Below are 27,058 nucleotides of genomic sequence, written 5' to 3'. Positions count from 1 at the left end.
GTGTTTCAAGATCAAAGAAAAAAACTTGAAGGGACTACTGAAATCCAGGCTCCTCATCTACCCAGACCCTATGGCTAGAACCTTTCTCCTTTCAGTCATGCAATCTTATTACGAGAGCTCATCTACAACCACCCACATATAACATACCATCTCACACTTCACTAATGGCAACACCTCCCACCCACTCCAAATGTTATCTTTGTATTTTCCCCAGCAATGTCCTTTTCTAATTCACACTCATCAGCTCCTGCTCATTTACCCTCCCAAAAGCTCATTCCATGTAACCCCTACAAGTACTCCTTTCCTCAAGAACTCAACATTCTCCTCCTGCCCTCCCACAGGAAGAATACAAAAAAAGAGGAGTATGATAAGATGCAAAATCATATGCACAGAAAGGTAAACAAGTACAGACAACACCAGAAAAGGATGAAGAATAAAGGAACATGAATGAAAATTGCGCACCCAACAGAGCCACAGCAACTTCTTTCAACAAACCAGCCACATCCCACTGAGGCAGGGTGACCTAAAAAGAAAAACAAAAGTTTCTCTTTTTAAATTTAGTAATTTATATAGGAGAAGGGGTTAGTAGCCCCTTGCTCCTGGCATTTTAGTTGCCTCTTACGACACGCATGGCTCACAGAGGAAGAATTCTGTTCCACTCTCCCATGGAGATAAGAGGAAATAAACGATCTGTTGGAGTGTGAGCAGGGTAATATTTAGTGAAGGGATTCAGGGAAACCGGTTATTTTCATATAGTCGGACTCGAGTCCTGGAAATGGGAAGTACAATGCCTGCACTTTAAAGGAGGGGTTTGGGATATTGGCAGTTTGGAGGGATATGTTGTGTATCTTTATATGTATATGCTTCTAAACTGTTGTATTCTGGGCATCTCTGCAAAAACAGTGATAATGTGTGAGTGTGGTGAAAGTCTTGAATGATGATGAAAGCATTTTCTTTTTGGGGATTTTCTTTCTTTTTTGGGTCACCCTGCCTCGGTGGGAGATGGCCGACTTGTTGGGAAAAAAAAAAAAAAAGAACTAGTAAGGAAATAGAAGAAAACCAAGAGGGGCATGTGTATATATATACTTGCCTGTGCATGTGCAGTGTGACCTAAGTGTAAGTAGAAATAGCAAGATGTACCTGAAATCTTGCATGTTTATGAGACAGGTAAAAAGACACCAGCAATCCTACCATCATGTAAAATAATTACAGGCTTCTGTTGCACACTCACTTGGCAGGACAGTATCCACAGCAACTATGAAAAAGAATTTCTTCCCAGAGAGCAATATAGAAGGGGTGTAGTACACACTAAACAAGGATATAATAGATGATTCCATACAGGTGTCAAGCATCAATGCAACAGAGCAAGTTAGTCAATCAAATGTTAAGTAGTAGGCCCAAAAGCTAAAGCTCACCTCTTAAAACTCAAAATAGTTAATTGAATAAAGTAATTCTGAACAAATGCACACTGTTCTGCTCCTACATCTACATATAGGTAGTTACATAGTTTATATAGTGATTAATTACAAAATAATTATACAGTAAAACCTCAGTATAATGGACCTCTGTAAATTCAATATCAGATGTAAATGACAACAAAGAAACCTTGCTGGACAAAAGTTCAACATGTCCATTGCATGGTGGTGTCCAGCAAAAATAATACAGTGGACCATGTACACTGGTACTGTACAGCTGTCAGATTCCTTCATACCATTGATAAAGTAAACCAAGAATGCTTTATCTCAAATTTGTCCAATCTGGGTATCGTCATTCTCACATCCATTTTTATTGTTCTTGGGAAGCGGGGCCAGAGACTCAGTCACCGTTTGTCTGTTATCTGTTATCGTCTGCATGAACATACCATACCATCACCATTTGGTGTCCAATACAGTGATTTCTGTTACTGTATTAAAGTATCCTGTACACTGATAGTAACAATGGCCTCTAAAGCATGTGAGGGTGGCAAGAAGCATTCGACTTAATGTAGAAGAAACTTGAATTAATGAAGCTGGCCACTGAAATGCCTGCTTCCAGCAGGCATTTCAGTGGCCAGTGGCTATAAATTGTCTCAGACCTAGTGCAAGCATTTTCACCAACTAATATCTTGTGATATGTTGAAAGGTTTGTATATTTCTTGACTTGGAAGACTAATCTTAAGTTTCTTTAGCCACTGCATACTTCATTGAGGATGCTGTGCAATATGTCATTACTAAGATCTTGCTATCTGTGAAAAACTGCTGGAGGAGGCCAGGCACAGCACATTGGAGCTAAGGAACATTTATCAGGACTGGTTTTATCCAATCTTAACACATCCACAGATAACACAGATAAAAAAAAATTGGAGTGAAAGTAAAGTATGCCACTTATGATTGTGGGTGACTTAAGGCTGGCAATTCACAATAATTTAAAAAAAAAAAAATTAAATTAAATAATATCACTGAAGATACCCTAGATATACAGCAAACTGATTTAAACACCATACCTGATCATCTGGACTGCTAAGTAGGCTGGTAATCTGGATATTTTAGATTTTTTGGTGTATACTGCATCACGATCTAAAAGTTCTGATCTTTTAGTGATTTGTTCCTGGTAACAAAAATTAATAACAGTGAGAATACAGGGCTTCAATTCAATTTTACACAGAAATAATATTACAAAAACATACATATTTTGAAAAATTTTACAATTAAACAACTTTTGGAGTTTGTACAATAAACATTCTGTTTGATAAGTTATTATCTGTACAATTCAACAATTTTTTTAGTGAATCAATGGTGACTTAATAAAATTATGAAGTGAATGTAATGAAATGGGATATGGTTGGATCAATTATAAAAAAAAAATCTTTATTTAAGTGTTCGAAGCAGCATTTGTTGCAGGTACCAATACAATACGAGATGTTGCAATAGGTTAATGGAGGAGCCTGGGATGGTGTATAAGAGAAAACCTGGTAAATACAGTAGACATTTAATGTAGTGAAGTCTTTATTGCTACATTTCACCCACGAGTTTCCTTCCTCATGTACTTTATTATTTACTTCAAAAAGAGTGAAACATTGTACCAAAAATGACTGCTTTACTGTCTATTTACCACTTATCAGCATTTTTTTTTTTCAACAAGTCGGCCGTCTCCCACCGAGGCAGGGTGACCCAAAGAGAAAGAAAATCCCCAAAAAGAAAATACTTTCATCATTCAACACTTTCACCTCACTCACACATAATCACTGTTTTTGCAGAGGTGCCCAGAATACAACAGTTTATAAGTTTTTTATTATTTTTATTATCACACCGGCCGATTCCCACCAAGGCAGGGTGGCCCGAAAAAGAAAAACTTTCACCATCATTCACTCCATCACTGTCTTGCCAGAAGGGTGCTTTACACTACAGTTTTTAAACTGCAACATTAACACCCCTCCTTCAGAGTGCAGGCACTGTACTTCCCATCTCCAGGACTCAAGTCCGGCCTGCCGGTTTCCCTGAATCCCTTCATAAATGTTACTTTGCTCACACTCCAACAGCACGTCAAGTATTAAAAACCATTTGTCTCCATTCACTCCTATCAAACACGCTCAAGCATGCCTGCTGGAAGTCCAAGCCCCTCGCACACAAAACCTCCTTTACCCCCTCCCTCCAACCCTTCCTAGGCCGACCCCTACCCCGCCTTCCTTCCACTACAGACTGATACACTCTTGAAGTCATTCTGTTTCGCTCCATTCTCTCTACATGTCCGAACCACCTCAACAACCCTTCCTCAGCCCTCTGGACAACAGTTTTGGTAATCCCGCACCTCCTCCTAACTTCCAAACTACGAATTCTCTGCATTATATTCACACCACACATTGCCCTCAGACATGACATCTCCACTGCCTCCAGCCTTCTCCTCGCTGCAACATTCATCACCCACGCTTCACACCCATATAAGAGCGTTGGTAAAACTATACTCTCATACATTCCCCTCTTTGCCTCCAAGGACAAAGTTCTTTGTCTCCACAGACTCCTAAGTGCACCACTCACTCTTTTTCCCTCATCAATTCTATGATTCACCTCATCTTTCATAGACCCATCCGCTGACACGTCCACTCCCAAATATCTGAATACGTTCACCTCCTCCATACTCTCTCCCTCCAATCTGATATTCAATCTTTCATCACCTAATCTTTTTGTTATCCTCATAACCTTACTCTTTCCTGTATTCACCTTTAATTTTCTTCTTTTGCACACCCTACCAAATTCATCCACCAATCTCTGCAACTTCTCTTCAGAATCTCCCAAGAGCACAGTGTCATCAGCAAAGAGCAGCTGTGACAACTCCCACTTTGTGTGTGATTCTTTATCTTTTAACTCCACGCCTCTTGCCAAGACCCTCGCATTTACTTCTCTTACAACCCCATCTATAAATATATTAAACAACCACGGTGACATCACACATCCTTGTCTAAGTCCTACTTTTACTGGGAAAAAATTTCCCTCTTTCCTACATACTCTAACTTGAGCCTCACTATCCTCGTAAAAACTCTTCACTGCTTTCAGTAACCTACCTCCTACACCATACACTTGCAACATCTGCCACATTGCCCCCCTATCCACCCTGTCATACGCCTTTTCCAAATCCATAAATGCCACAAAGACCTCTTTAGCCTTATCTAAATACTGTTCACTTATATGTTTCACTGTAAACACCTGGTCCACACACCCCCTACCTTTCCTAAAGCCTCCTTGTTCATCTGCTATCCTATTCTCCGTCTTACTCTTAATTCTTTCAATTATAACTCTACCATACACTTTACCAGGTACACTCAACAGACTTATCCCCCTATAATTTTTGCACTCTCTTTTATCCCCTTTGCCTTTATACAAAGGAACTATGCATGCTCTCTGCCAATCCCTAGGTACCTTACCCTCTTCCATACATTTATTAAACAATTGCACCAACCACTCCAAAACTATATCCCCACCTGCTTTTAACATTTCTATCTTTATCCCATCAATCCCGGCTGCCTTACCCCCTTTCATTTTACCTACTGCCTCACGAACTTCCCCCACACTCACAACTGGCTCTTCCTCACTCCTACAAGATGTTATTCCTCCTTGCCCTATACACGAAATCACAGCTTCCCTATCTTCATCAACATTTAACAATTCCTCAAAATATTCCTTCCATCTTCCCAATACCTCTAACTCTCCATTTAATAACTCTCCTCTCCTATTTTTAACTGACAAATCCATTTGTTCTCTAGGCTTTCTTAACTTGTTAATCTCACTCCAAAACTTTTTCTTATTTTCAACAAAATTTGTTGATAACATCTCACCCACTCTCTCATTTGCTCTCTTTTTACATTGCTTCACCACTCTCTTAACCTCTCTCTTTTTCTCCATATACTCTTCCCTCCTTGCATCACTTCTACTTTGTAAAAACTTCTCATATGCTAACTTTTTCTCCCTTACTACTCTCTTTACATCATCATTCCACCAATCGCTCCTCTTCCCTCCTGCACCCACTTTCCTGTAACCACAAACTTCTGCTGAACACTCTAACACTACATTTTTAAACCTACCCCATACCTCTTCGACCCCATTGCCTATGCTCTCATTAGCCCATCTATCCTCCAATAGCTGTTTATATCTTACCCTAACTGCCTCCTCTTTTAGTTTATAAACCTTCACCTCTCTCTTCCCTGATGCTTCTATTCTCCTTGTATCCCATCTACCTTTTACTCTCAGTGTAGCTACAACTAGAAAGTGATCTGATATATCTGTGGCCCCTCTATAAACATGTACATCCTGAAGTCTACTCAACAGTCTTTTATCTACCAATACATAATCCAACAAACTACTGTCATTTCGCCCTACATCATATCGTGTATACTTATTTATCCTCTTTTTCTTAAAATATGTATTACCTATAACTAAACCCCTTTCTATACAAAGTTCAATCAAAGGGCTCCCATTATCATTTACACCTGGCACCCCAAACTTACCTACCACACCCTCTCTAAAAGTTTCTCCTACTTTAGCATTCAAGTCCCCTACCACAATTACTCTCTCACTTGGTTCAAAGGCTCCTATACATTCACTTAACATCTCCCAAAATCTCTCTCTCTCCTCTGCATTCCTCTCTTCTCCAGGTGCATACACGCTTATTATGACCCACTTCTCGCATCCAACCTTTACTTTAATCCACATAATTCTTGAATTTACACATTCATATTCTCTTTTCTCCTTCCATAACTGATCATTTAACATTACTGCTACCCCTTCCTTTGCTCTAACTCTCTCAGATACTCCAGATTTAATCCCATTTATTTCCCCCCACTGAAACTCTCCTACCCCCTTCAGCTTTGTTTCGCTTAGGGCCAGGACATCCAACTTCTTTTCATTCATAACATCAGCAATCATCTGTTTCTTGTCATCCGCACTACATCCACGCACATTTAAGCAACCCAGTTTTATAAAGTTTTTCTTCTTCTCTTTTTTAGTAATTGTATACAGGAGAAGGGGTTACTAGCCCATTGCTCCCGGCATTTTAGTCGCCTCATACGACACGCATGGCTTACGGAGGAAAGATTCTTTTCCACTTCCCCATGGACAATAGAAGAAATAAAAAAGAACAAGAGCTATTTAGAAAAAGGAGAAAAACCTAGATGTATGTATATATATATATGCATGTGCGTGTCTGTGAAGTGTGACCAAAGTGTTAGTAGGAGTAGCAAGATATCCCTGTTATCTTAGCGTGTTTATGAGACAGAAAAAGAAACCAGCAATCCTACCATCATGCAAAACAATTACAGGTTTTTGTTTCACAGTCATCTGGCAGGACGGTAGTACTTCCCTGGGTGGTTGCTGTCTACCAACCTACTACCTATAAGTATATACGTATATAAGTATATACGTATAAAAATACACAATACAGTGGACCCTCGACTAACGCTATTAATCCGTTCCTGAGAGCTCATCGTTAGTCAAAATTATCGTTAGTCAAGTTAATTTTTCCCATAAGAAATAATGGAAATCAAATTAATCCGTGTAGGACACCCCAAAGTATGAAAAAAAAAATTGTTTTTACCACATGAAATATTAATTTTAATACACACAAACTGAAGAAGACATGCACAGTTACATGACACTTACCTTTATTGAAGATCTGGTGATGATTGTTGGGATGGGAGGAGGGGAGAGTGTTGATGGTCTTAGTGTTTAGAAGGGGAATCCCCTTCCATTAGGACTTGAGGTGGCAAGTCCTTTTCCAGGGTTACTTCCCTTCCCTTTAAATCTCTCAAACCAACCTTTGCTGGCCTTAAATTCACTCACATCACCACTAGTTGCTGGCATTTTTTTTCATTAAATCATCATGCAACTTCCTAGCCTTTTCACATATGATCGCTTGAGAGATGCTATCTCCTGCTATCTGTTTTTCGTTTATCCACACCAATAACAGTCTCTCAACATCTTCAAGTACTTGCGATCTCAGTTTCGAAAACATAGTTGCACCTTTGGCAAGAACAGCTTCCTTGATTGCCGTTTTCTTGGCCACAATAGTAGCGATGGTTGATTGGGGTTTTGTGTACAACCTGGCCAGCTCGGGGACACGCACTCCACTTTCATACCTAGCAATGATCTCTTTCTTCATATCCATAGTAATTCTCACCCTTTTTGCTGTAGGGTTGGCACTAGAAGATTTCTTGGGGCCCATGGTGACTTATTTTGCAGGTGCAATCACTAAAAAGGCTGTGATAACATGAAATGTTCCGATTGTATGCTTGGAAGCGACTGCAGTGGCTGGCTGGCTTGTAAACACTGGCCAGAAGTGGACGCGTCTGACGGAACAAATAGTGTTGGTTGAGTTTTTTAGCGCTAGTGGAGGCAAAAATTTTGCGTTAAATGTATCGCTAGTGGGATTTATCGTTAATCGATGCCATCTTTGGTCGAGGGTCCACTGTATATCTCTCCAAACTGTCAATATCTCAAACCCCTTCTTTAGAGTGCAGGCATTGCACTTCCCATTTCCAGGACTCAAGACCGGTTATATAAAATAACCAGTTTCCCTGAACTCCTTCACTAAATATTACCCTGCTCACACTAACAGATCGTCAGGTCCCAAATACCATTTGTCTCCATTCACTCCTATCTAACACGCTCACGCATGCTTGCTGGAAGTTCAAACCCCTCGCCCACAACACCTTTACCCCCTCCCTCCAACCTGGATGTCAGATTGTAGGGAAGAAGTATTAAGTGAATTTATTTAGATATTTTTGTTGTAAAGAGTTATTATGAGGATAGTGAGGCTCAGGTTAGGGTGTGTAGGAGAGAGGAGATTACTTCCCAGTAAAAGTAGATCTTAGACAGGGATGTGTAATGTCACCATGGTTGTTTAATATATTTATAGATGGGGATGTAAAGGAAGTAAATGCTAGGGTGTTGGGGAGAGGGGTGGGATTAAATTATGGGGAATCAAGTACAAAATGGGAGTTGACAGTCACTTTTTGCTGATACTGTGTTTATGGGAGATTCTAAAGAAAAGTTGCAAAGGTTAGTGGATCAGTTTGGGAGGGTGTGTAAAGGTTGAAAGTTAACATAGATAAGAGTAAGGTGATGAGGGTATCAAACTATTTTGATAAAGAAAAATTGGATATCACATTGGAGAGAGGGAGTATGGAAGAAGTGAATGTTTTCAGATATTTCAGAGTTGACTTGTCAGCGGATGGGTTTATGAAGGATGAGGTTAACCATAGAACTGATGAAGAAAAAAGGCGAGTGGTGCATTGAGGTCTCTGCGGAGACAAAAAAACGTTATCCATGGAGACAAAGAAGGGAATGTACAAAAGTATAGTGGTACCAACACTCTTATATGGGTGTGAAGCTTGGGTTGCAAATGCTGCAGCAAGGAGGCAGCTGGAGGCAGTGGAAATGTCTTGTCTAAGGTCAATGTGTGGTGTAAATGTTATGCAGAGAATTTGGAGTGTGAAAATTAGGAGGTGTGGGGTTACTGAAAGTATTTGTCAGAGGGTTGAAGAGGGGGTTGTTGAGGTGGTTTGGTCATTTAGAGAGAATGGATCAAAGTAGAATGACTTGGAGAGCGTATAAATCTGTAATTACGGAGAGGAAGGCAGGGTAGGGGGTCATACTTGAAAAGGTTGGAGGGCCAGGGTAAAGGAGGTTTTGTGGGCAAGGGGCTTGGACTTCCAGCAAGCATGTGTAAGCATGTTTGATAGGAGTGAATGGAGAAACGGTTTTTGGGACCTGACGAACTGTTGGAGTGTGAGCAGGGTAATATTTTGTGGAGTGATTCAGGGAAACCAGTTAGCCGGACTCGAGTCCTGGAAATGGGAAGTACAATGCCCTCACTCTAAACGAGGGAGTTGGGATATTGGCAGTCTGGAGGTTGACTTTTAAACTGTCGTATCTGAGCACCTCTGCAAAGAGTGATTATGTATGAGTGAGGTGAAAGTGTTGAATGATGATGAAAGTATTTTCTTTTTGGGGATTTTCTTTCTTTTTGGGTCACCCTGCCTTGGTGGAAGACAACCGACATGTTGAAAAAAAAAAAAAAAACAGTTGGAATGTATGTACTGACAAGACAAGTTGATGCATGACTGAGGGAAATTACAGAATGGAAGGAGGAAAGAAAGTAGCTAAGGCATTAAGATGTCTTTGGATATCAGTGGCATCCTAAGATGACACCATCAAGGGATGACACCATAGTGCAAATGGAGGCTGGAAGAGTTCGAGTGAAGGTAGTTTTTCTTGTTTTTTTCCTCTGAAGGGTAAAAAAAAAAAGCTGCTGATATCAGTTCTGATATCCTGAAAAAGCTGGAAAGTGATGGACTGGACTTCACGCTGTACCGTGCTTAAGGATATGACAATACTGCCACCATGGCCGGGGTCCATGGAGGTGTACAAGCCATTCTCAAGGAAAAGAACAAGAAGGTAATTTTCAGTGGTTGTGTGGACCATTCATTGAACTTGTGTTGTCAGCATTCTTTTGCTGAGAATTCATCATGTGTGAAATTTTTTGGCAGTCTTGAATCAGCGTACACATTCTTTGCCTTAATGGACCATACTGCAGTCTCTTTGAAAAGATTATCAACAACAAAATGGAATTCTCATTACAGTGCAGTGAAACCAGTAGCAGAATCATTCGAGAAATTTGTGGCAGCGATTGAAGCTCTCTGCGATCCACAGGAAAATTTGGATACAAGAGGAGCAGCGCAAGGTCTTCTCCCCGCTGCGTGCGATTTCACATTTTTGTGTTATCTGTATTTCTGGTGTGACATACTTTGGGAGGTTCAGCTTGTACAGCAGTACTTGCAGACTAAGTATTTAATTCTTGACAAAGTGGTGGTGAAGATAGAGGCACTGATTATTTCTGAATGAAGGGCGAGATCAATAGTGGAGAATTCAATACAACAGGCACTTTTGAAATGCGAGGAGTATGGATTTCCAACAGAGAGAAGAATCAGGTTAAAGAAAAGGATGGCAGGGGAGCAGGCAAGAGAGATTCAAGATTCACTCTGCAGGAAGAAAACGAGGGCGGTTGGACTGCATTGTTTTCATCATGAACTCGAAATGCGATCAAAAGCAATCAAGGATGTGGCAGCTACTGAAGAATTAGAGGTGATGGCTTCAAGACTCACAGTCTTCTATAATGAAATATGAAAGAATGAGCTCATGCTTGAAATACCAAAACTAAGGAGGCACCTGCAAGCTGTTGATGTTGATCTTGAAAAAGTTAAGCAATGGACTGCATTGGATGCACTAACATTCATAGTTGAATGGGATTTCATTGAATCTCTTCCAACTCTCTCACACTGCCTGAGGGTGTTCCTTACTATGTGTGTTTCTGTGGATTCTTGCTAAGTCAGAATTTCTGACTTAGCAATGTTATCCATAGAAAATAGGTCAGTTGACAGCATTGATTTTGATGATGTGATAAATGATTTTGCAGGATTGAAAGCAAGGAAACATAAGATCTGATTCATTGAGATGTTACCTGTACTCAAGGTCAGCTTGGAAATAGTGTTTCTCTAATATTTGACTAAGTTTCCTCAATATAACTACAATTATTTTATCATTAATAAAGTCAAGAAGCATTCTCATGCTCAGTTTATGGCCCTTAAATGTTCTCATTGCTAAACATTAGTCACTGGGCTCGCAGTAGTGATGTAATTGGAGTTTACTCCCACCCCCTATTCCTTAGATTTTATGCAGGCGACACCAAAGATGCCGCCCCGGGTGACACCAACCCTAGCAACACCACTAACTCACGAAATCGTAATGACACGATTGCAAACAAACCATACCACGGGCGGGTATAGAACCCGCGATCAGAGTGTCTCAAAACTCCAGACGGTCTGGAGTTTTGAGACTCTGATTGCGAGTTCTATCCCTGCTCGTGGTATGGTTTGCTAGCAACACCACTGTTGGATATAACAATGTTGATCAATGGACACAAAAAAGGGAAATGTATCAGAGCATTATAGTGCTAACACTTCTGTATGGCATGGTCCTTCAAAGTTACAGCAACAAAAAACTAGCCAAGTGATATCTTTTTTTCACATCAGTATGTGGTATAAATGCCATGCAGATAATTTTTTATCACATCAGCCATTTCACACCAAAGTAGAATGACTCAAAAGAGGAAACATTCAGCATCATTCATTCAATAGCTGTCTTTCCAAAACTGTGCATACATCACAATTCAAATGATCCACTGAAATTTATCATTCCGATCCTTTCCTCAAGGTGTAAGCACTGTAATTACCACCTCCAAGACTTAAGTCCAGCTAACCAGCTCCCTGAATCCCATCATAAATGATACCTTGTTCACACTCCAGCAGCAGAGAATAAAGTGAATTATTCTGAGATGATGATGATGTATGAAAAGCATAAGTCATGGAACAGAAGGGCTATGAGATTATTTGGTCATAAAAGAGCTGGAAAAGGGTGTTAAGGTTCCAAGTGGTAGGGACATTCAGCATGCATACATGAGCATGTTAGATTAGGGAAGGTGGAGAGACATGGTTTATGGGTTTAGGTGTTTGTATGAACTAGGTAACATCCATGAAGAAATTCAGGATGCTGGTTAGCCAGATTTTAGTACAGTAGATAGATAACTGTGTCACTGGAAACTTATTGGCAGCTAGAGAATGTGTAATAGTGAATGTACGCATCTTCTTTGGATATCACACGGTCAAAACATACCTGCATTCTAGCCACAAGCCCTGTATGCAGGTACTTAACATCTTGATTAATATGGCACATAAGCTGTTGAAATTTGTCTGTTTTGTGAACAACTTCTTCTTCTTCACTTTCTCCACACTTCCACTCACTAACATGTTCTCCACAGAAGAACTGGTCGATAAGAGAAGATCTGAAAAGATCACTGATGTTTGGAACACTCTCAAAAAATTTCTCCTCAACCCTATGAAAGGTGCATACATATTATTCACATTAAACCTCTCCACAATATATTTCCTTATAACTCCAGCATGCCAGCGAAGCTTTCTTCACACACCAAAGAACTTCTGTCCTCTGATGCATATTCAATATATGTTCATGAATTATTACAAATGTGCAGAACTAAGCTCAGTACAAGATATAAATTTTCAAGGAGAAGCTTGACAGCTTCCTGCTGGATCAGCCAGGTTATGATGGATATGTGGGCCCCTGTGGGCAGATAGCACAAACAGCCTGGATGATCACATGGTCAACAAGAAGCCAGGTCAAACTGCAGGGATAAAAGAACCCAGAAAACCAGTCACACCTATTATTCACACCTACTGGAAGTCTTAATACTATAACCACTTTATACATACGAAAAACTTTTGTGAGTTTTTGACGAATCTTTTGCTGGCACTTCTTGCATCAAGAGGCGCATCAACTCCGTCCAGCATTCAGATGCATCTTGCTGCATGTACATCCCTTGTTCCCCTTGTTCAGCAAATCTGAAATATAATTAAGCATTAATCCGTAAACGGTCCAAACATATATACATGTATACGTTTTTTCAACATTTGAAAGTATGTAAAAAAAGTAGATTTTTTTTTTTTTACATTTGAAAATGTGTAAAAAAATGTAGATCTACTTTTGGAGCACTACACATGTGAACGTAGATCTGCCTGGACCGTTTATGGGTTAATATTAAATGCATACATATAATGTACTCCATTTCATTTACTAAAAGGAAATAGAACTACATTACTATAGTTTTGTCATAAATGCATACAAAGGTATGTAAATAAAAAAATGAATAGTTCCCAACACAAAGCACTATTTTTTGGCTACATGTACTACATTCCTAACTAAATAAACGTGTGCAGCAATTACTGGAAACCAACCTGTGTTAAAGAAATTATTATAGGAAAAAGGATGATAAAATTACTCAGGTAGGAGTGAAATTCCTTTTATAAAAGGAATTTCACTGGGAATATTTACCTAACTTGAGGCTATAACCACTTTATCTAAACAATGATTTTTTTCTTACCAAAATGCTAAGAAATAAAAGAACACAATAAATTTTAAGTTTTCCTCAAGGGGTGAATTCATGAAGCAGACTAACTAGTCTTGCAAATATACATAAAGGTGCAAAAACCAAATTTCAACGCTTAACTAGATCTGCCAGTGGTCTTAAACTACTTTGGAATTTATTATCTTATTGCTACAAATCCTGCATTTTTTAAATTACATTATCCTTAGTTACTACAAATCAAATGGAAAGAAGACACTAAATTGCTTACCTAGGAAAAGTTGAGCGGAAAAGATTAACAAGAACAAGAGGCACTGCAGTCTTGCCACTATCCATGGTGCGGTAACAATCTTGTATAGCAAGAGTAAGTAAAGACCCTGACTCCACCTCCACTAAAGTTAAGAGAGAAGATGAAGCAGAAGAGTCTGCAGCTCCACCAGGCCCTGCAAAATTATTTCGATTTTACTATTTTTTCATTTTTAAAAGATCTTATTACATACAAAAACCATAATGGGGATGTGCTGTCATCAACACTATTAAAGGTGCAGTATTCAATAATGACTTAATCAAGCAGCTGGATACTGTTGAAATACAGAAGCAAGAAAACATCACTTAATTTCTTCAACATTTGCTTTAAGCACTATTATGTGACAACCTAAAAACTCTACATTCATAAAAAGACTAATGATTAACTTACGCTTAGGTTTGAACTCTTTAACTGTAGTATGAAGTTCTGGAACTGTTTTGAGGCACTGTATAACAGCATTGAGATAACAAGTGTTGCCGAGATTTTTAATTCCCACAGGTAACTGCAACTGTAAAATGAACAATAACATTAGGAGCAAACAAGTAAACAAACTCTAATGATAATGCTGATGAACAAATAATCATAAAAGTTAATACAAGCTTTTTATATACCATATATTCTGAGGCAAGGGAGTGCAATAACAGATTGAAAAGACATAAATAGGTGTTTGTGAAGATTGTCTATGGCATAAAATGGAAATGTTGTGAAAAGTGTAATAAAAGGAATGTGGAATGATAAAGTGAAAAGTTTAAGAGAGGTACATATCAAGTTAGCATGAACATGAGGAAGAATAGGTTTGAAATTTGAATAACAGCCATTTTCAACAGCATTTTTATGTGAAAGACCATGATATGACTTATTAAGAATGTTTTTGTGTATGTATTCCTACAAAAACATACTGCTTCAAATTTACATAACTTTTTGAAAAAATTTAACATGGGATGAGATAGAAAGTTATTTCCATAAGAATTCAAAATGTCTGCAGCACTGAAAAATTATAGAAAGCAAATGGAATATGATAATGTTCAAAGAGTGAGAACACTTGTTTCAATTGCAGAACAATGAAATGAAAAAAATTACGTGAATTACTCACCATAGTATTTCGTTCTGCTTCCGACAAATCCTCAATAAAGGCAGTCTTCTCTGTTGGTTCAACAGGAACATCCTCTTCTTTGCTCCCCATCATTAAAATAGTCACTCCCTAGAAAGATAAACAAAGTTGAGAAATATGCATAAAGTAAAGACTAACTACATCAATGCAATATATATATACATACAGCCTCTCCTCATTTTAACGAAAAGTTCCATTCCTAAGACCACATCGCTAAATGAATTCATTGCTAAGTGAGGAGCATACTATAATGGTACTGGGTTTGTGTCAACCATCTTTGATACTGTTTTAATGTCACCTTTGCACCATTTTATAACATTTCTGGTATATTTTTAAATATTTATACAGTAGTGTACTGTATACAGCCTCTCCTCACTTAATGATGAAGTTCCGTTCTTAATACCATATTGCTAAACAAATTCATCGCTAAACAAGTAACATACTATAATGGTAGTGGGTTTATATCAACCATCTTTGATACTGCTGTAATGTCACCCTTGCACCATTTATAACATTTTTAGTATATTTTTAAATGCCTATACAGTAGTGTACTGTATATTGTAATAAACGGAATAGAGAAAATCAGCTCTAAAATACATTTAGGTATAAATACTGGTTAGAGTGCCTGTCATAAGTCCGAGGCATTGGTAAACGAGTATGTACGTCGCTAAGTGAGGAAAAGCTGTATACACAGGTCCATTTTGATATAGTATACACTGTACACAGTACACCCTCCAAATCTGCTTAGGATGCATTCATAGAGGCCTCAGTGAATTCAAAACCCCTAATTCCACTAAAATTTGTCTACATAATTTATATTTTTGTATTAGATAAGAGCCCATACAATACATATGCTATATTTTTCTTGGCAATATAAGTGGCTTCAGCTCACGATGAAGGATTTGAGTTCTAGTCTAGGATGGGAAGAGATACTGAGAATGTTTCCTTATACCTGTTACCCATGTTCACCTGACAGTAAAAACATGTACCTAGGTGTTAGCTGACTGTTGTGGGTTATGGAACAGAATTGAAGAACCTTAACAAAAAATAAGCCATACTGAATGGCTTTCTTGGGTTATTCTGGCTTACTAGCCTTCTGGGTTAATACAAAAAATTCTTCTCCTACTTAACTTACATTTAATGCTGAGTATATGGGTATGATGTGTACTGAAAAGAGCTGAATAAGAAGCCAGCAGGATGATTCCTCAGTAGAATCAGCCAATGATGAAGAATTTGAAGTTGGTGGTGAGGTGGTGACTGAGGAACTGGCTATGGAACTCACTGTGGTGGTTGAGATTCTTGCTGTGGAACTAGGTGATGACTGTATAACTGGCAATGTAGTTGAAGCTGTGAAACTAGCCATTTGACTGAGATAGTCAATGGCCCTTTCCGCATATTATACTAGGTTAAGCAGGATTAGATACTGTCAAAGCTAGGAAGGTATCAACAAGTCGGCCGTCTCCCACCGAGGCAGGGTATGAAAATACTTTCATCATCATTCAACACTTTCACCACACTGCACATTATCACTGTGCAGAGGTGCTCAGAATACAACAAAAGAGCTGAATAAGAAGCCAGCAGGATGATTCCTCAGTAGAATCAGCCAATGATGAAGAATTTGAAGTTGGTGGTGAGGTGGTGACTGAGGAACTGGCTATGGAACTCACTGTGGTGGTTGAGATTCTTGCTGTGGAACTAGCCAAGGTGATGACTGTATAACTGGCAGTGGATGTAGTTGAAGCGGTAGTTGTGAAACTAGCTGAAGTGTCATTTGAGGTGGTGGCTGAGATAGTCAATGGCCCTTTCCGCATATTATAAAAAGTTTTCCTAGGTTAAGCAGGATGAGGTAGATACTGTCAAAGTATTCTATTCTATTTACAAACTTTAGGAAGGAAATTTAAATATAGTATTTTATTTTATTTAAAGAGTTGTCGTATGGCATTAGGAAAATTCATTTTCATCACTTTTCAAGAATTTTGCTTTTAAATTTTGGTAACTTAGTGTACCTATTGTAGAGAATTCTTTCCCATCTATATCAATGACCTACCTAATGCCTCTGAGGAACCTAAACCAATGGTTTGGGGATGAAACTGTCTCAAATCGAGACTTGGCTGTCCTTGACAAACCTGTCAAGGGCAAGCAGTTTCTTTTTGAAAGGTATTGGTACATTGGTACGTGCTAAAGGAATAACAGGAAAAGTTGGTATATGGATCTATAATTTCCTCACAAACAGAACACAAAGTGTAGTAGTCAACAGAGTAAAGTCTGAGGTGGCTATGGTGAAAAGCTCTGTTCCACAAGGCACAGTACTCACTCCCATCTTGTTTCTCATCCTCATATCTGACACAGACAAGGATGTCAGCCACAGCACCGTGTCTTCCTTTGCAGATGACACCCAAATATGTATGAAAGTGTCTTCCATTGCAGACACTGCAAGGCTCCAGGTGGACATCAACCAAATCTTTCAATGGGCTGCAGAAAACAATATGAAGTTCAACGATGAGAAATTTCAATTACTCCAATATGGTAAACATTAGGAAATTAAAACCTCATCAGAGTATAAAACAAATTTCGGCCACAAAATAGAGTGAAAAACCAACATCAAAGACCTGGGAGTGATCATGTCCGAGGATCTCATCTTCAAGGACCATAACATTGTATCAATTGCATCTGCTAGAAAACTGACAGGATGGATAATGAGAACCTTCAAAACTAGGGATGCCAAGCCCATGATGACACTTCAGATTGCTTGTTCTATCTAGGCTGGAATATTGCTGCACACTAACAGCACCTTTCAAGGCAGGTGAAATTGCTGACCTAGAAGATGTACAGAGAACCTTCATGGCGCGCATAACGGAGATAAAACACCTCAATTATTGGGAGACCTTGAAGTTCCTCAACCTGTACTCCCTGGAACGCAGGCAGGAGAGATACATGATTATATACACCTGGAAAATCACTCGCAACGAAAGCAAAAGACTCAGCAGACAATGCAACATCCCCCCAATGAAAAGCAGGGGTGTCACTAGCACGTTAAGAGACAATACAATAAGTATCAGGGGCCCCGAGACTGTTCAACTGCCTCCCAGCATACATAAGGGGGATTACCAATAGACCCCTGGCTGTCTTCAAGCAGGCACTGGACAAGCACCTAAAGTCGGTACCTGACCAGCCAGGCTGTGGCTCGTATGTTGGATTGTGTGCAGCCAGCAGTAACAGCCTGGTTGATCAGGCTCTGATCCACCATGAGGCCTGGTCACAGACCGGGCCGCAGGGGTGTTGACCCCCGGAACTCTCTCCAGACAAACTCCAGGTAAACATTACATACAGAGACTTAGCCATCTCTGAATGCCTCCTTAACACTTATGTAACCTTAGAAGTGCATTATTGTATGGAAGTCTACAATTTATCAACAGACAGAATTCAACTACAGTATTTTAAATACTGTGCACTACTTACATTCTTAATCTTGAGTCCATCCCAAGAGTCTTCCCTGATCGTAGCACCCTTGAGCATAATCTTTTGGCGCTGTGGCTGAACCCCTGTCAAGGCAAACAACTGAGCCCTGAACACCATAGGAGGTTCACCAGTATCCAGTTCAATATCGGGATACAATTCCTTCCCCCATTTTACTTTCACTGTAAGGAAACAGAATAAGGATGTTCAAATTACACAGATTTTACAGGTATAAAGCATACATTTGAGTCCTACAAAGACACATTAAAAATACATCTTTCCTTTCACAAAAGGCATAGTAATTTATATATTCACAATACTAAAACCTTTCTTGCTGTGAAGTTTGCCACCACCTATCTATTATTTGTAAGTTTTCAACATGCATACAGGTAATCAGAGTAAGTATCTTCACACTGCCAGAGTTTCATCACTTCCTAAATATGTCTTATCAAGATTTATGGCTAATTAGGTCTTTCCAGAATAAATGGACCAAATGACTAACACCTACATCTCTTTGATTGTATTAACAATTAATAAATGGATTTCTTTTTCAGAAACAAGGCCCCCTCAAACATTGGCTTCATCCACCCCCACATGTCTGTGTTCACACTTACACTCACTCACTCACCCACCCATTTGACTATAAGCACAGAAATACGTATCCTAATCTTAAAATAATGATTCCTAACTAGTCATAAGTTTGCCTGTGATACTCCAATACAGAAACTATGTATTGTGCCAAAACAAAAGCATTCACATTGCTAAACTCACAAACTAGTATTTGTCACTTAGTATTTAGTCACTTATTATTTAGTCAACTTACTCCACAATTTGTTATAATTTAGGGTTAAGAATTAATCTAAGTTTGCCCGAAGTGCCTAGCCGTGCCTGGCCCCATCTGTAATTAGTACTTTACTACATGTAAACCACACAATAACCAAAATCTGTAAACCCCGCATTGTAATCCTTATAGAGAATAAACTTTGAATTGAATTGAATTGAATTGAATTGAATTCAGGTGTGTTCAGGACAATAGTTTCCAGTCATGGGTCTTATGTTACATGACCCGCCACCGGAGCTTTTCATCATCTGACCGAGGCCTTGCCCTGGCTTACCCCTCCACCCCTTTAAAAATTAAGGTTATTGATATTCTGGGTTCAGTTGAAAGAAATGCTTCACCTTATCATTTTTGATGGGTCATACCTCGGCTACCAAGATGAATGGATAAAAGCATCAAAAACAATACTTTTAGTAAACCATGGGTTGTTTCGTCTTTTCTGCTAACATTTTAACAGAAAACAGTGCGAGGATAATGATGAGTTAAGGGACTCCATCAAATTAATCCTTTATTTTCATTACAATGACACAAGTTCAGCAAATGGGCAGGCGAGTCTAAGACATTTTAATATAATCGTTTCGGTCCTGGGACCTTGATCACTGCTGATCATTAGTGATCAAGGTCCCAAGTCAGAGAAAATCCATTAAAATGTTTGATGTGCTTGCTCACGTGTCCTTTTCCTGAACTTAGTGAATTAGTTTGACAGTCTGATTAGAAAAGAACCAGACAGACATGTTCAAATGACGTTACGCTCAGTCCTTCATAATTTACTCGGCTTTCTTAAATTTTAACAAGTGTGAAGCGTGCATCCCCACTTAGCCATCATGTTTATTATTAATATAATAACTGGGAAGCACTAAACCTGTAGAGGTCAAACAGCGCCTGGTGAATGAGCAATCAGATCCAATCCAAGGAACGGGAGGACAGGACCAATTTCTCAGATCAAGAGCCCCCTCGCCGGCATCAAGGTACCTGCCCTGAAGGGGTCACTATCAAGAGGCGGCTCACCTTGATATGCTGGCATGACGGTAGTGGGAGAATTGTTAGAGATGAGAGAGATAAGAGCAACGTGCACACACTCCCAGCTCGGCCACAACACTGCCTGAACCTCGACTTCGTTCCTTCCTCTACACAATACTACTATTCACCCAGGTTGTTTTTGTCCATTTTTTTTTTTTGGTCACATCATGGGCTTCAGAGTCAATATACAAAGGTGATTCAAGTATTTAAGAAATGTTATTAAGTAAAGAATGTACCTCAGTAAAGTATTTGTTACACTGACATCACTGCCTTATCCTAAGTAAATTTAGAAGTCAATTTGTCTGATTGTTTGGGGTTATCCTAGGTAATTTACACTATGTATAATAACTGTACTCATGTGTACTTGTGCCTAAATAAACTTACTAGTTATATTTTTAGACAATTCTAAAACTCAGAACTTGCGTACTGAACCTGAATAAAAACCTTCTAGTTACCTAAGTAAATTACATAGAGTAAGTTACTAAGTAGCTTAGCAAAGCACATGTTAAAATTCATTGCGCTTTTAAGTTATTCTCCTAAAAAAATACTAATTGGTTATAAATGACCATTATTATTATAGGGGTGGACCGGTAAGCCAGAGGAAGGCTTCGGTCAGATGACCAAAGCTCCAAAGGCGGGTCATCTGACTAAGACCCGCGTCAGGAAACACTTGTCCTGTTTCCTGACAAACATTACCTAACCTAACCTAAGTTATTCTCCTAGAATATGGATTCGTCTTCCCAAAGCAGGACTTCAATATTTGTAGCTAGTTTTGATCCTATAGTAGAGAAGAAATTATTTAGCATGGCTGCTTTTTCAGGCTGGATGTGATTTTCATCTGGTTTACTAAAGTTTATATCTCTGGTCCTGGGTTTGGAATACCTTGTGGAAATTACAGTGGAAAGAGAAGCAGCACAGGAGGAATGTTAGAAGCCAAACTTCAAAAGAGGGACTACACAGACATGAAGTTGCTGTGTAAGTTACAGTGAGACAGAGAACTAGATGGAAAGACAGTGAATGAGATGATGGAATATGTGGCTGGGAAGTGCAGGAAGGCAGAGGAAAAATTAGTAAACAGGAACAAGAAAAACAATGAGAACAGAGTGAGCCCATGGTTACCCAGAGGTGTAAAGAGGCTAAAGCTAAATGTTCTAGAGCACTGAGAAAAATATGGAAAGCAAAGTACTCAGGAAAACAAAAAGCTGGGCTGAAAAGTCAGAAAAGGCAAGAAGAGAGGCTCAACGGCGATTTGAGAATGTTATAGCACCGAAAGCCAAATCTGACCCAAAGTTGTTATATAGCCACATCAGGAGGAAGACAGCAGTAAAAGACCAGGTAATCAGGCTCAAGAAGGAAAGAGGTTAGCTTACAAGGAATGACCAGGAAGTCTGTGAGGAACTCAGCAAGAGATTTAGGGAGGTCCCTGGACCAATTATGTACCTCTGTAATTTTTTGACTACCGCCCACAGGATGGGTATGGGGTGCATAATAAACATATAATTCTGACTCAGAGGAGACTTGAAGGCTACCAGCAAAGCTAAGTGGTAAGATAAGATAAGATTTCGTTCGGATTTTTAACCCCGGAGGATTAGCCACCCAGGATAACCCAAGAAAGTCAGTGCGTCATCGAGGACTGTCTAACTTATTTCCATTGGGGTCCTTAATCTTGTCCCCCAGGATGCGACCCACACCAGTCGACTAACATCCAGGTACCTATTTGCTGCTAGGTGAACAGGACAACAGGTGTAAGGAAACGTGTCGAAATGTTTCCACCCGCCGGGAATCGAACCCGGGCCCTCCGTATGTGAAGCAGGAGCTTTAGCCACCAGGCCACCGGGCCACCAGCGCATCAGCGCATCAGCGAGCGTTGGACACAGTACATACAACTGGGGAGTAGGTGAAGAAGCTACTATGTGAGCTAGATACCTCGAAGGCAGTGAGACCAGACAATATCTCTCTGTGGGTCCTAAGAGAGGGAACAGGGGTATTTTGTGTGCCTCTAGCAAAACTCTTCAACAAGTCTAACGAAACAGAGCAATTGCCGGTGTGGAAGACAGCAAATGTAGTCCCAATTTTTAAGAAAGGAGACAGACAGACAGTGTTAAACTACAGTGTCACTGACATGATGTAAAGTTATGGAGAAGATTATCAGAAGAATGGCGGAACACCTAGACAGAAGTGGGTTCATGGACGACAACCAGCACAGCTTTAGAGAGGGTAAATTCTGTGTCGTAAACCAACAGGAGTTCTACGATAAGGTAAAAAAAAAAAATGTAAGACAGGAGAGGATTGAGTAGATTCACATTTTTTGAACTGTACCTGGAGTTTACCTGGAGAGAGTTCCGGGGGTCAACGCCCCCGCGGCCCGGTCTGTGACCAGGCCTCCTGGTGGATCAGAGCCTGATCAACCAGGCTGTTGCTGCTGGCTGCAGGCAAACCAACATACGAGCCACAGCCCGGCTGATCAGGAACTGACTTTAGGTGCTTGTCCAGTGTCAGCTTGAAGACTGCCAGTTGGTAATCCCCCTTATGTATGCTGGGAGGCAGTTGAACAGTCTCGGGCTCCTGACACTTATTGTATGGTCTCTTAACGTGCTAGTGACACCCCTGCTTTTCATTGGGGGGATGTTGCATCGTCTGCCAAGTCTTTTGCTTTCGTAGTGAGTGATTTTCGTGTGCAAGTTCGGTACTAGTCCCTCTAGGATTTTCCAGGTGTATATAATCATGTATCTCTCCCGCCTGCGTTCCAGGGAATACAGTTTTAGGAACCTCAAGCACTCCCAGTAATTGAGGTGTTTTATCTCCGTTATGCGCGCGTGAAGGTTCTCTGTACATTTTCTAGGTCAGCAATTTCACCTGCCTTGAAAGGTGCTGTTAGTGTGCAGCAATATTCCAGCCTAGATAGAACAAGTGACCTGAAGAGTGTCATTACCTGGAGTTTACCTGGAGAGAGTTCCGGGGGTCAACGCCCCCGCGGCCCGGTCTGTGACCAGGCCTCCTGGTGGATCAGAGCCTGATCAACCAGGCTGTTGCTGCTGGCTGCACGCAAACCAACGTACGAGCCACAGCCCGGCTGATCAGGAACTGACTTCAGGTGTTTGTCCAGTGCCAGTCCATGGGCTTGGCCTCCCTAGTTTTAAGTAAGTAAGTAAGTAAGTAAGTTTATTCAGGTATACACAAATACAGTTACATAGAATTATCATACATAGCAGCATATGTGTAGAGAACCTAGGATAACCCAAAAAAGTCAGACAGAGTGACTTATTTCCATTGGGGTCCTTTTACCTTATTATTATAGTATAAAGGTTATAATATTTTCTTATTATTCTACAATGAAGATAACATCTTATTATCATACTAAAAAGACTATCTGCTACACCAAGGTCATTAAGACTATCTACAATACGAGGGTCATTACAAGGAATAAGGTAAAATTTACACGTATGTTAGCTAAAAAATAGAAAATCATTCCCCTCCCTTTCTGTAGCTACATTCATCAGACACCTTTTGGCACTCTTCTTGAACTGGTTCACGCTATGACTGGCTTTGACATGTGCGGGTAGTCTGTTCCATTCCTTTATTGCTGTACAATAAAAGGTGTTTGAAGCCTGGCCACTGACTGTGGGTACTACAAAGTTGTGCTCTCTCCTCCTAGTACTATGATTGCTTTGGTTCCCAACCTTGACAAAATTGACAGCAAGATATTCTGGACATTGTTTGTGAGCAATTTTATAAACATGATTTAGCTTCAGTTGTTTTACTCTGTCTTCAACATTCAGCATATCCAACTGCTGTAATTCATCCTGGCCTACATGTTCTCTTGGTCCCAGCCCCAGGATGAATCTTACGATTTTGTTCTGGGTGATTTGCAGTCTATCTTTCAGTTTTTTTGTCAAGGCAGAGTACCAAGAAGAGCAAGCGTAATCCATATGGCATTGTATAAGGGCTAGACATAGGGTCCTGCGAGCCTCAGTAGGTAGACACTGTGCTTGTCTATACAGGAACTTCAGTTTGGCATTCGCTTTCTTTACTACACTGTTCCCTATCAATTCTCCTGACATGCATGGGTCAAAGGGGATTCCCAAATATTTTACTGATGAAACCAAAGGTTTCATTATCCATCCTGTCATTTTTCTAGCAGATGCGATTGATACAATGTTATGGTCCTTGAAGGTGAGATCCTCCGACATGATCACTCCCAGGTCTTTGACGTTGGTGTTTCGCTCTATTTTGTGGCCTGAATTTGTTTTGTACTCTGATGAAGATTTAATTTCCTCGTGTTTACCATATCTGAGTAATTGAAATTTCTCATCGTTGAACTTCATATTGTTTTCTGCAGCCCACTGTATGAAGGCTTCTGACACAATGCCTCATAAGAGACTGGTACAAAACCTAGAGTTTTAGTTTAATATGTTTATTATGTACCCCACACCCATCCTGTGGGCGGTAGTCAAAGGATTACAGAGGTACATAATGGGTCCAGGGACTGGGCCCCAAAGTTTTGATAGATGAACAAGTTACAAATGTAATGAAATCCAGGTAGATCTGGTCACAATCATGACCATGTTACAAATGTAATGAACTCCAGGTAGATCTGGTCACAATCATGACCAAGTTACAAATGTAATGAACTCCAGGTAGATCTGGTCACAATTATAACCAAGTTACAAAGGCAATGAATCATCCACACGGAACCCCCGGAACTCACTCTCTCCAGACACGTCATACATGGTTACAGTCATGAACAAATTACAAAGTAAGGAGCGATTCACACGTCCACACCCGGTCACAACTGTAATGAGTTATTAATTGGGGGTCACACACACACGTGCAACTACTATTAGGTGAGTAGACACACACACACACACACACACACACACACACACACACACACACACACACACACACACACACACACACACACACACACACACACACACACATACACACACACACACACACACACACAAACAAACCTCTGCCAAATGCAAAGTCATGAAGATTGGGGAAGGGCAAAGAAGACCTCAGACAGAGTATAGGCTAGGTGGACAAAGACTGCAGCATATGGGCGCCTGGCAAACCTGAAAACAGCATTCCGACACCTTAGTAAGGAATCATTCAAGACACTGTACACCGTGTATGTCAGGCCCATACTGGAGTATGCAGCACCTGTTTGGAACCCGCACTTGATAAAGCACGTCAAGAAACTAGAGAAAGTACAAAGGTTTGCAACAAGGTTAGTTCCAGAGCTAAGGGGAATGTCCTATGAAGAAAGATTAAGGGAAATCGGCCTGACGACACTGGAGGACAGGAGGGTCAGGGGAGACATGATAACGACATATAAAATACTGCGTGGAATAGACAAGGTGGACAAGGACAGGATGTTCCAGGGAGGGGACACAGAAACAAGAGGCCACAATTGGAAGTTGAAGACACAAATGAGTCAGAGAGATAGTAGGAAGTATTTCTTCAGTCATAGAGTTGTAAGGCAGTGGAATAGCCTAGAAAATGACGTAGTGGAGGCAGGAACCATACACAGTTTTAAGACGAGGTTTGATAAAGCTCATGGAGCGGGGAGAGAGAGGGTCTAGTAGCAACCGGTGAAGAGGCGGGGCCAGGAGCTAGGACTCGACCCCTGCAATCACAAATAGGTGAGTACAAATAGGTGAGTACACACACACACACACACACACACACACACACATACACGAGCACACTCACACACAAGACTGGACACGTGGTCCAGCAACTGGCTTCTCGAATTCACCTCTGCCAAATGCAAAGTCATGAAGATTGGGGAAGGGCAAAGAAGACCTCAGACAGAGTATAGGCTAGGTGGACAAAGACTGCAAACCTCGCTCAAGGAGAAAGATCTTGGGGTGACCATAACCAGATAGCTGCTGCAGCATATGGGCGCCTGGCAAACCTGAGAATAGCGTTCCGATACCTTAGTAAGGATAAGATAAGAGATTAAGATAAGATTTCGTTCGGATTTTTAACCCCGGAGGGTTAGCCACCCAGGATAACCCAAGAAAGTCAGTGCGTCATCGAGGACTGTCTAACTTATTTCCATTGGGGTCCTTAATCTTGTCCCCCAGGATGCGACCCACACCAGTCGACTAACACCCAGGTACCTATTTGCTGCTAGGTGAACAGGACAACAGGTGTAAGGAAACGTGTCGGAATGTTTCCACCCGCCGGGAATCGAACCCGGGCCCTCCGTGTGTGAAGCGGGAGCTTTAGCCACCAGGCCACCGGGCCACAAGGTTTAATGCCAACAGCATTTGGTGTTCCCAGGCGGTCACCCATCCAAGTACTAACCAAACCCAACGTTGCTTAACTTCGCTGATCGGACGAGAAGCGGTGTGTTCAACGTGGTATGGCCGTTCAAGACACTGTACACTGTGTACGTCAGGCCCATACTGGAATATGCAGCACCAATTTGGGACCCACACCTGGTCAACCGTGTCAAGAAACTGGAGAAAGTGAAGAGGTTTGCAACGAGACTGTTTCCGGACCTAAGGGGTATATCTTACGAGATGGGTTAAAGGGAACTCAGTCTAGAGGACAGAAGGACTAAGGGTGATATGATGACAGCATACAAAATACTGAGAGGAACTGACAATGGGAATAGGAACAGATTGTTGAAGAGATGGAAAACAGGGGCATGAGGGCACAGTTGGAAGTTAAGAACTCAGATGAGTCATGAGGACGTTAGGAAGAATTTCTTCAGCTGAGAGTAGGAAGTAGAACGACCTGGAGAGTGAAATGGTTGGGACAGGATCCATACTCTGAGGTTGAAGAATCTTCCTGGTGAAGTCGAACTTCCGGTTCAGCGCTGATTTTTAATAATTATCTCGACCGG

General features: G+C 40.5%; 1 protein-coding gene and 1 non-coding gene across 2 annotated transcripts in view; both read right to left on the bottom strand.

The window, feature by feature from the left end:
• Usp14 (ubiquitin specific protease 14) overlaps nt 1-20,326 on the bottom strand; it is a 39,642-nt gene extending 19,316 nt beyond the window's left edge. The window contains exons 1-8 of the mRNA XM_053778043.2: nt 20,182-20,326; nt 18,339-18,517; nt 14,862-14,969; nt 14,159-14,276; nt 13,733-13,904; nt 12,812-12,940; nt 12,198-12,366; nt 2,483-2,586 (exon numbers count right to left, since the gene is read on the bottom strand). Coding sequence (XP_053634018.1) covers nt 2,483-2,586; nt 12,198-12,366; nt 12,812-12,940; nt 13,733-13,904; nt 14,159-14,276; nt 14,862-14,969; nt 18,339-18,517; nt 20,182-20,197 — 995 coding nt within the window. The 5' untranslated portion in view covers nt 20,198-20,326. The remainder of the gene's footprint in view (nt 1-2,482; nt 2,587-12,197; nt 12,367-12,811; nt 12,941-13,732; nt 13,905-14,158; nt 14,277-14,861; nt 14,970-18,338; nt 18,518-20,181) is intronic.
• A 6,139-nt stretch (nt 20,327-26,465) lies between these two features.
• Nucleotides 26,466-26,584, bottom strand: LOC128689871 (5S ribosomal RNA). Its single transcript, XR_008407229.1, has one exon. It is a non-coding gene; the product is annotated as a 5S ribosomal RNA (ribosomal RNA).
• Nucleotides 26,585-27,058: the final 474 nt, after the last annotated feature.

The sequence above is a fragment of the Cherax quadricarinatus genome, chromosome 22, assembly GCF_038502225.1.
Source record: "Cherax quadricarinatus isolate ZL_2023a chromosome 22, ASM3850222v1, whole genome shotgun sequence".
NCBI lineage: Eukaryota > Metazoa > Arthropoda > Malacostraca > Decapoda > Parastacidae > Cherax > Cherax quadricarinatus.
The sequence above is the reverse complement of the archived record's forward strand: the minus strand, read 5'-3'. Positions and strand labels throughout refer to the sequence as shown.